The 11294-nt window shown below is 37.8% G+C and overlaps 1 protein-coding gene across 7 annotated transcripts in view; it reads right to left on the minus strand.

Annotated features, from left to right (window-relative positions):
- SIPA1L1 (signal induced proliferation associated 1 like 1) overlaps positions 1-11294 on the minus strand; it is a 206277-nt gene that overhangs the window by 23710 nt on the left and 171273 nt on the right. For all 7 annotated transcript variants that reach the window (XM_042048147.1, XM_042048146.1, XM_042048142.1 and 4 more), the window contains 2 exons: positions 6002-6151; positions 945-1069 (listed from right to left, as the gene is read on the minus strand). In XM_042048147.1, the coding sequence (XP_041904081.1) occupies positions 945-1069; positions 6002-6151 (275 nt within the window). The remainder of the gene's footprint in view (positions 1-944; positions 1070-6001; positions 6152-11294) is intronic.

An 11294-nucleotide genomic window follows, 5' to 3' on the forward strand; every position in this document is an offset into this window, starting at 1 on the left:
AACCAGAGGCTGGCGGCATATGCCTTAAATTCTTTATCTCACTGAAGTGTATTCTATCTTGAACACTAGTACATTTGTACAGTGATGCAATAAAAATGTATGGAATTGTTTAATCTAGGGTAAAAGAAGTTAGAAAAACACAATCTAGCAACCTTGGCCAGGGTCATCACGTTGGACAAATGCTGTCTGTAGATAGGACATTTTTACAGGTGTCAGTCTTACTGGTAATCCTTTCAAGTCAAGCCATAGCCGTAGCAAAAAGTCTATGTGCAAGAATTTACAATGAAGGCCTAACAATATAAATTCTCAGTACCTCACTGTTTCATGTAGTTAATATGTTCCCTCAGCTGACAGCTTAATTGCCACGTGCAATGAAAATGTATGTTTGTGGAAGGTGATTACCTACCTATAGATTTACTTCACTATTTAAACTTTAATTGGCGTTTTTCCATTTTATACATGGTATTTTTATAGCTTCAATGATCAAACAATCAATTTGCATTTATATAGCACCATTTGAAAGGAAGCATCACAAGCACTTTAGACAAACTAAGCAAAAATTAAACTAAGCCAAGCCACTCGGGAGAGTAGGTAAGGTCAAACAAGTCCTCAACAGCAAGACAAATTAATAAGTGTGTCTGCCCAACCACTTACAAAAGGACAGAGTGTTTCAAGGTAAGAGCATTAAGGCAGATTTAATCCCACAATCAAATAAGGAAATGAAATCAGTTCTTCCTCAGATGATACTCATAGGTCTCAAGGAAGCAGACTGCAGAAGTTTCAATGCATGCTCCAGACCTAATTATTCATCCTGATGAACAAGGTTAACTTTCAAAGCCGCTGAAAACACTGCACTTAAGAGGGATCAGCCTGCCAGGAGAGGTATTGCCAAAGTCACCTTGTGGTGAGCAGCGCTCGCTCCCCGTGCAGAGCTCCGTACGTACCCATCTGGTCAGCGATGCTGTCCTCGCTCCTCTGCCAGCTGGGCGTGGATTTGCCGCTGCCGCCCGCATCTGACTGCGTGTTCTGCCTGTCAATGGAAGCAGGGGATCTACGGCTAATTCCAAACCTGTTCTCCCCAAAACACAAAGCAGATAATGATGTTAAATATACATAAATCTCACATAAGACAAAAAAAGAAAAAAAAAAAAGGCACTTTTAAGAAGCCAGTGTCAAACAACAGGGCAGATCAATGCATAGCACAAATGCTTGAGCGATTTATAATGCTTTACCATTACATTTTTGTGGTAGGTCTGCAGACCCATTTATCAGCTTTAATGCATCAGATTACAATATACATTAATTTAATGAGCATCTTTGATCGAGAACAGCTGGTTACAATGATACAATAGAAAAAAACTAGATCAAAACATCAAGAAATAAAATTATGAGGTTTTATTTACACAGAAGTTTACATGAAAAGGTGACCAGACTTGGTTATAGAAAATTCACCACAGTGAGTAAAATGTAAAGGGCTGGATAAAAACCACATAGGGAAATGGGGCCTGTTTATAGGGTAAAGATCAGATCCTTTCAACTACCTCAAAAGCACTACCTCAAACTACTCAAAGAAAGCATCAGAAAGTTTGTTAGGACAATCCCATGCATCTCAGCTGCTTCCCTGGGTTCTAACCAAGAGTGTAGTAAGGTCATACCTCTGGGTCATGCAGACATATATGCCAACATCATAAATTTGTTTGGGACAATATTAACGCTGCCAAATATTTTAAATAAGCCTCTATAAAGTTGACTATTGATTATGGATTCCCAAATCCTGGGGGGTTATAAATTCCGTAAATTATTAAGTTCTTTGATCATAAAATAATTTAAGGGGATTAGCGCAAACTAAATATAGCTGTAAGAAAGTAGTGAGACATACACCAATTGCTGCAAAAGAAAGCATACAGAGCAAAATGAAAACACTGTTCAATGGACTTTGTAAATCCTGCCAGATTAGTCAGATGGATTTCAGAAAGATCAACAGAGTAAACTCAAGGAGAACAAGCTAATGACAAAGGAGACACACAGTGTCTCTGTGCCACACCAAAGTCTACATGCCTTATATGCCTAAAAGGCTGTTAAACTTTAAATCTACAGTTCTGAATTACATATAAATCACTTTTAAGTCTGTAAGAATTATAGCTGGGTTCAGAAATAGCAGATCAATGATAAAGAATTCATCAAGAATAATGCATTTCTGAGATTTTTTTTTAAAATCAGACATACCCTGAAGGAAAAAGAAAATCCTCAAACTCTACATGCACAGCATAACACACAAAATTACAAACTGATATATCATCTATATATTGATGAGTTTCTCTAGCTGTAATGTCAAATAAAATGACAGAAAATAAAATACCCCAACTGTGCTGTCTACTCACTCTACTAGCTACAGATTGCCTCACACAACCTCCAACGTGAGACACCTTCCCAGCTGTCAGAACAAGTTCAATGTGATTATCCCACTTGAAGTTCACACGCTTGTTAACTCAAATGAACCCATCACAGCAACATTATATGACTCAGAACAACAAAATCCCACTCCCATCCTCAAAGACAAGCTGGAACATGCCTGGAACATGCTGCACATATTGAAATTTTGGCCTTCTAAAAATTCACCCTAACATGACCATACTTCCCTTTTGTTGACCGCTCCCTGATATAGCCAGCATACATTTTGATGAATTAAAAAAAGTGAGTAAAACCTGTATATATCTGCCTTCTGAATATAAACAATTTACACTGAAATTATGCAAAGAGAGTAGTGTTTTTCCTTTTGTATTCACACAGACTAAGTAGGATTTCACCTCATCAAATACCTAAATTAAACATGATGAATTCAATACCAATTCAAGACATGTATAAAAAGTCTAAACACAGCATTTCAAAGGTGATTGACTTCTTAAACACTGATCTATGGTCTAACTTTTAAGATTTGTAAACTCCCATCGGAAGAACGTATTTTCATGATAAAATAACTAGAAGCTGGCATCTAAAAGAGAAAGCCAAGCCCCAAACAAATCTTGGTGCAATGAAATTGCAATTGCACCACATCAATATTTTTCTTTCTCTTGTGATGTGCTCTAACCTAACCTCCATAACGTTCATACGTATATAAGCTGTCAATCTTCCATCTGGCATATTTTATGATGCAGGATCTTTTTTATGAGGTTAGAAGTATACAAAATCACCATGTTTCTAATTTTATTTTATTAAAATCACTGCTCCACTAACTGAGCTGCAAAAAATGTGTTTAGATTTTTTTTTCATGAAGTAATCTATTTAAAAGCAGAAATATTAAATGAAACTGGTGTTCTATTCTACACTGCTTAAATATACAGCCCATTAGGGTATGAAGGAATGAACCCAAGAAAGAAAAGGAAGGAGAAATCAACTTGGATTAAAAGAACAGTGAAATTGTTTAAATATACGCTTTTATCTGTCATAAGAAGAAACTTACTATTTTGGTGGTTTTGGATTAAATTTTACATTCTACAACCATTTACTGTAGATGCAATAGCGAACACGCAAACACAGCATAAGTACCCAGAACACACATATACCCACCAAGATCAATCTGGATATTCTTGAAGGCAGTGAAGGTTTTGCCTACACCCAGCTTAGGATATGGATCAATAATCTAGAGGCAGCAATTAGTGTTCGCACCAATGTCTGACAGGGGCTGGACTCACCCATTCTTCTGGTCAGTTAAATTTCACAAACTTTCCAAATCTGTCACACTGTGTAACAAGAAAGAAACATCTACACAAATGGTGAGGTTGAGATTTCCTACACTGGGAAATCTCAGGGACTGGCATACCTAGAGCACACTGGAACTTCATCTCTGGAAGATTACCTTCAGGACATGGCTCCCCCTTGGCCCTTACTCCAGCCCATCATTCTAACATCTTAGCAGCTGAATGTTACAATCTGTCTCCCCTATTTTAACAACATATCCAGGGTAATGCTGACCAGCCCTACCTGGGACACCAAACATCACTACTTAGCTGCCCTGAACCTGCTCTTTCAGACCAATGTCAGCAGAAGATGCACATGGAATTGCCATGGTTTTTGTTGACAGACATTGAATCGTTTATTGAGGCAAGGAAAATATTCCTTCACAATTGCCTTTTTCATGCTTTCCATTTAGCCGGGTAGAAGATGCTTGGGAAGTCCTGAGTAAATACGATTCACGTGTACAAGGACAGTATGAGAGGCAAACTGCTTTTCTTAAAGGAATAGAACATAATAGTAAAATAATTGGAGTTAAGCAACTGGGGGGTTTTTAAAGAGCATTCAATAAAGAACATGCAAAGTTCACTATTAATTATTTCTTCCATTATTCCATTTAAACTGTTTTTCCTTTCACTGAATTAAAACTTCAACCCCAAAATGACTGTATAGTCAAGGTTTCTAGGACACATCTCTTTGCTGAAATTGCAAAATGCTTGAAGAATGCTGTAGCGAACATATGTGTAGAATTAACTTAAAAGATGGAAAAGGATTGGGATGGGTGCTGGTGTGCTCTGAGGACAATTCAAAACAAACCTTCAAGTGTGTCTGAAAATCCTTTCTTACTCAAGCAGTTATGGTTGTGATGGTCTAAAGACATATGGCAGCAATGCCTTTTTTGTAGTGCAAATGACGTAGTTGGAAAAGAGCAGACGATATAGGGAGCACAAGCTGCTCATCAGAACTCAAGGTAACACAGAAATGCTGCTGGCATGATGTGAATGAGCCAGAAAGTCTACAGAGGACAAAGAGGTTAAGTGCCTTTTTCCAGCTGCAGAGCCCTGGACACACCTGTATCTAGTGTTTCCTTAGAGCTAAGTTTAACAAGTTTAAGAGCAAATCTCCTAATGTCAGTAGGACTTAAGCACAAACTTAAACAATGACCAGAACAGGCCTGGTAGTGTCACAAACCAAAGCCTTCATGAAGGTGTGTGGCAGAGAAGAGATCGACTCTTCATAACACCTCAAACTGAGCTGCAGGAAGGACAGGGAGGACAAATCTTCAGTGCTGTGGAGCAAGAAGCAGTACTTTTTCAAACACATGCCCAGAACAGTGTTCTCTGGACAGACACAGAGGACCTAAAGGCAAAAGACAGTGCCTTGTACTAAGCAATTCCTGACAACAACATTTAATACTACTACTAATATATTTTTTAAAACAGAAAAAGATATTTCTACTTTATAAAAGACACAAGCCAAAATGAATTACACACAATGACCTGCAAAGTACTCAAGAATACTTCAGAGAGAAGCTTTGCAGTGTGAACTATCAGCAGTTTTGCCCCTTTATCTTCTCTATAGGAAGTAATCTGGAAAGCAGTAGATAGCTCTTCTGCTGCCAATTATCTTTTTCTCTACTTGGAGATCTTTGATTTATTGGTCCTTTCGGTGCTCTCTGAAAACGATACAGATTTAACTTCTTCCTCTGCAAGCTGCCCCTTACATTGACACTTCAGAGAGTTTGAAGATTTCTGGAAAGTTGGAAGCCTTAAGACAGAATGACTGTGAATATGTGAAAAAGAAGCTAGCTGTGGATTAATTAGCACTTTTGTGCCTATACATCTAAGTCTTAGTTGCACTCAATACTACTTTGCTTCAACTATTAACTGACTGCAAAGTCCCAAAGCTATTACTTCTTTTATTTTAGAATGTAAACCTGTGAAAGGAAGCAATTTGCCAGATGAAACCAGCACTTTTAACGAAGGTTTTTTAAGTATTTAAAGGTCCCTCTGTGCAGTAACCTGAGCAGCTGTAGACTAGGATCAGAGAGAGCGGTTAGGCTGCAAGGTAAAAGCGGAAGCAAGGGATTTTTTAAAACTGGAGTTTTCAAGAAGCATGACAGTGAAATTTGAAAACAGACATGGTTTAATGCATGTAAACAACAGCTGATGGGAGCCTGCGTAAGCACTCCTTGAGTATACATTACGACAAATGGAAGAGAGTACAAAAAATCTGCCAAAACAGAATATGTAAAAAGTCTGGTGCCTACCCTTCTGGCATAGATTTTTGTCTGTATGTGCCTCCAGTAGAGCCAGTCTCACTCGAGGAGGATAAGTTGCTTGGAGAGTTACGGCACTGCTGCGATCTTGCTAAGGCGATGGATGAAACAGTGACGTAGACATCAGAGCCAGGAGACAGCCTGTTCAGAGCAAGGGAAGGATCACATCAGCAGGATCACACTGCGAGGCACGCTCAACAACACCCTGCAAACTGCCACAGCTGCAAGGAATGGCATCATGGAGACAGCAGAAATCCTGTCAGTTGAAGAATCAGACATTTCCCCCTTACTGATCTACTGAAAACCATGAAAACTCTAAAAACCTGGATGAATGGGAGGAAATAAAGAAAGGCCAGTGTGCGAAGAAAATACTGGCACACACTAGGAAAACATTCTGGTTTCTGAAGTCTGTTGCTACAGATTGATTGTAAGGAATAACAAAACATGACATTCCTCATCAAAATACCAAATAGAAGAAAATATTCCTAATTCTCATAGCAAACTCTTGCCTGGAATTTAAACTAACTGTAGTGAGCTGCCTATGCAAACTCTTTGAAGAGTAGCAAGCTTGTCTCTATGCCACCAAACTTGTCCACATTAAAACACAAGGACTAAAAAAATGCAATGCTATCTATACATACCACCTTAAAATTCTCCCTAAAAACTTAACATTCTAATATAAAACTATCTCAACGTATTGAGAACTCTCTTTGAAAACACGGACCTGAGTCATACGAAGCCTTCACCTGTCAGAATAACCATACAGCAAATAAATAGTCTAGAACTGCAACACACGCAGCTGGGCAGAATGGCTGGAAGCAGCAGGCTTATGCTGCCCAACTCATATCCTGTTCTGTAGTCAAAAGCTTTTTTAGATAACTGTCATCTTTGTGCATTTTGTTTCCCAAACCCCAGAAGAATTCACTGCTGCTAGCTGGTTCTTTGTTCTACTCAGTCATGACTGAAGCCATTTAAAACTTTTGCAGTGATTTAAGTGGAGTTTGAGTTATGCCATTCACAAACATCAAACTCCCACTGTGAACAAAAACCTTTATTCATTTTATCTAGGAAAAACACTAATTTGCACAAGTTAAATAATTTAGTATTTGAAAAATAGATAATGACTTCAGTGAAACATACAGATAAGTTGCTCAGCACCAAACTCAGGTCTGGGGATTTAGAAGATCTTAGCCTAGCCATTTAATCCATATCTCTAAAGGATGGCAGATTTTAAATTAGCTCTCACCACAACACTGTAAAAACTTGAAAAGTTAAAAAAATCTTTTGAAAATTAAAAAAACACCACTGAACTGACTAATGTTCCTTATGTATGTGTATATATTGAAACAGTGTGTGTATATATATTTGTACTTACATTTACATCAAATGTGCATTTGTCCTCCTAAGTACTTTGCAAAAAAGCAGAAAACTAACAAATCTTAATATGGAAAGAGCAGTAGGACTGGAACAAACATATTGATCATCTGGAATTTCATGAAGTGCATATAACTAACAGTAGCTCTATTTCTGAGACAAAAAAAGAATTATCTAAGGCCTGACCATGGTAAGTACTATACCAAATCCAGTAATGCCCTTCTAGTCTACCAAACATCTTTTAACTTATCCCACATTTATCAAACAAGGATTCTGAAATATTTGATTGCAAAGAACATGGTTCAAGACTTAAAAACGTGGGAACCCATAAGCAAGCAATTTATTTTCCCAGAAGCACTCCTATAAAAAGAAAAAAAAATAGTTTGGCCACACAAAAATGCATTTTCATTAGCATTCGCTCACCTATAAAGGCACACACATTTAAACTCAGTTCTGCTTGCAGAGCAATACACAGTTTAAAAGTATGATCTTTTTTCCCAATACTAAATTAGAATTGATGGCAAGGAAACCAATTACTTCTCAAATAATTTCTGTAAAATGATTTCCTGTTGAAAAATGCTTACATTTTCATTTTAGAGTCAGCTATGCCTTTTCTTTACTTCCTATGCCTTACCAAAAAGTGACAGCACTGTTCAGCAGTAACACCAAGATTTCAGAACTATGTCATAGAGTTATACATTTACAAAGATGAATGACCTTGAGGGCAAACAAAATTGCATTATAAATGTGGTCTGAACAATAGAAATGAATAACCAGTCAGGTAAGACATGCTTTTCTTTAAAGCAGAAATATATTTTTGTTAGCACAGTTCACAATTGCACTAAAATGCACTAATAGTTTAAGATATTTCGTTTTGTGTGAAACATATAAGGGAAAAGAACTTTAGAGCAAATTAGTACAAATTGACTTTTTGAGCTGCTTTGAAATCTTTTGATGAAAGGCACTTCCCAAGACAGAAGGTGTATTGTGTTGTGTTAGCAGTATGCCCCTACAGTTACGATAATCTGAGCCTGTCTTTTATTTATAATTAAAAACCATAGTAAAGCAAGCTCTTATCTATTTCAAAAGGGAGTTTTAAGACGAAATGCCAAAATGGTTAAGTGCATGAGTCCCACAATTGAATTTAAAAACAGGCCAAGCGTCCATTACATTAAACAGATACAATTACATTGCAGTCAATTGAACTGGGATTATACCACGCATGATTTACTTCTAACAGATCTAGCTCATCCTGAAAGAACTGGTTGAGTCTTGCCAAGTATGGGAAGGACATCATCTTTTGTGAAGGCAGTGAGTAAAATGGGCATACATTTATTTTGTTCAATATGACAGACATTGAAAGTATCCATCTTGCTCTTAATAAATTAATTTCCATGTCATTAGCTGTAATTTTCCCCATGTATTTCAGCATGCATAGGTATGCAGTACACACATCATATGAAAAATGTCAGTCTAGTTCACTTTGTGCCTATGGCCTAAGGCAGTCTAATTACAAGATTATACACAGGTGCCTTTTTCTGTAGATCTGTACAGGCACAGGTCCTATACTGTGCTACAACTTCTCCTGCAAGAGCTAAAGAGGTCAGAAGCAAAAGAGGCTCAGGCTGGCAGAAGAGGAAAAACGGCCTTACAGTCAGCACTGACTTGGCAAACTGAATTCTTACTTTGCACTTGCTGGAGCACTCCAATATGACTACTGCCATATCTGTTAATGACAATTTTTCATTTGTTGTTGCTAATTTTAATTTTTCAAAGGCCTTGCTTGATTCCAAGGCCCAACTGTATCTCTGAGCTGAAATCTTCCTAAAGCAGCTGAAGTCAACTGAGGTTATCCTTTGAATATATAAAATATTAACAATGCTGGGCACAATTCCAAGTATGAGATGGCCAAAATAAGCACAATAAATGATTAGAACATAATTTATCTCTACCTTTGTTCTTAATCTGAAGAGGGCCAAAGACATCTCTTCTCACAAAGAATTTTGAAAAGTAAGTTCAATTAATACCCATGAAGCATTCAGAAACTATAGTAATGGGCATCACTGTAAAGCTTAGAGGGGAATTAGCAATGGCATCTTTACAACAGGATTTGAATGTCATCCAGTAAATAAGGGACAGAGTAATGAAGAGGAAAATAAAATATTAAATAGCTCTTCTTTAATGAGCTGCATCCACTGTGTGAACTGAATGAGGCAGATGTCCCCTGTTAAAAGAAATTCTTGTAATTTAATCAAAAGAAGCATCTGAATATAGTTACACAAGAGTTCTGAAAAAAACAGCACAGCAAATCTTAATTCTGGCATGCTTACCTTCCATGTGTTTGAGTTTTACAATCCTAATAATACTGCAAGCCTCGACAGTTCCCTGCAAACGCTGTCTCAAATGGTCTCATCTTTAAAGGAAACCAATCCATTCCATTCAAAAAGGAAAAAAACCCCAGCCATTCTGAGGAAGGGGATAGTGAATGAAACAGAAAATGCAATTGTGCCATCATGTTGTACCTTCTCAAGTTTTTTTTTCAATTTGATCATCACCTTTCAGAAAACACATATTGTAACAAGAAAAGATACAGAGGCAAGCAATGGGACAGCAGAACAGTTTGTATATGAAGACGCACTGAACAGGCTGTTCTATGGCTCCAGAGATTATAGAGAAACTTATCCTCTCTGCTCCAATTCATCCAAACATGAATCACACTGGACCAAGCAAACAATGATTACTCACTATCCCTCATGACAAAAGAACAAGTGGGTCTAGAACTATCAAGAGACCAATTAGCAGGGACCTGGATGAAGAGATACCAGCCACAGCAGTACAGGTGCACCCAGCTCCAGGCAATCTTACATAGCAGACAGCCAGGGGACTGTCAGCCCTGGCAGAGAGTCTTCCCTTACACTTGTAAGCATTTCTTCTGCTTTTCCCTGGTCCCTGCTGCTGGCCCATGTCAAACAAGAAAGACCAACTCATGACATGACACAGCACGGCTCTTCTCAGATGTTTTTACATCACAAGAGTTTGGCCACACAACCATGCATACCAACAAACCTTTGATTCTTCCACTGCTACATCCAGCTCTAGGTCCCAGAGCTGGTAGGAAGCGTGTGGTATATAATATCATGTTAGTACACGTTTTAATTTGAAGAATGTCATGAGAGCATTTAAATAACAAATCTTCAAACCTCATGAGGCAGGCAATGTGTGTACTACAATGCTGACTTGATGGGTGGCAAGATGAGCACAGACACCTGTTTGTTTATATTCAGAAAAATATCACTGAGCTGAGATAAACTGCAGCAGATTAGGATTTTTAGGTAATATGGAAACAGTTGACACTAGATCCATCTGCAGGAATTAACCTATAAACTACTACTGGCACAATTACTATCACTTGAATGATGCCTGTGTCATCAGTAAGTATGGAGTCTTACAGACTGTGCTTCAAAGTTCTCAATATGACATAAAACCAGTCAATGATATTGTTCTAATACTCCCATACCGTGGAATTTTACTGCCAGTGTGTGACCGCAGTCATGCCGTAATTCAGTTTTCCATTTGGTTTAAAATATAGACTGTGCTCAGAAATTTTCTAGTTAAGAGCCGTGAGCTTTTATCCAACAGTACGCAACTGCAGACTGAAGTGCTCAAGTCCAGCAACATGCTTTGATCACTGATTTCCACACTTTTTCAAATGTCTGTCAAATCAAGTTTTAGTTAAAACTGGTTCCAGTTTATGACAAATTAATGAAGAACAGATTATTATCTACCATTCTCCTCTCCTTACCTTGCACATTATTTCTTGATAGAGTGTGGAAACCAAGTACACAAAATAAAAAACTGAAAACTGGGGAAGGGGAACGAGGGGGGGTGTTAAAAAAAAAAAAAAAAAAAA

Source organism: Corvus kubaryi, unplaced genomic scaffold (assembly GCF_017639235.1).
Source record: "Corvus kubaryi isolate FWS band 111438036 unplaced genomic scaffold, C.kubaryi_AGA036_p1.0 66, whole genome shotgun sequence".
Taxonomy (NCBI): Eukaryota; Metazoa; Chordata; class Aves; order Passeriformes; family Corvidae; genus Corvus; species Corvus kubaryi.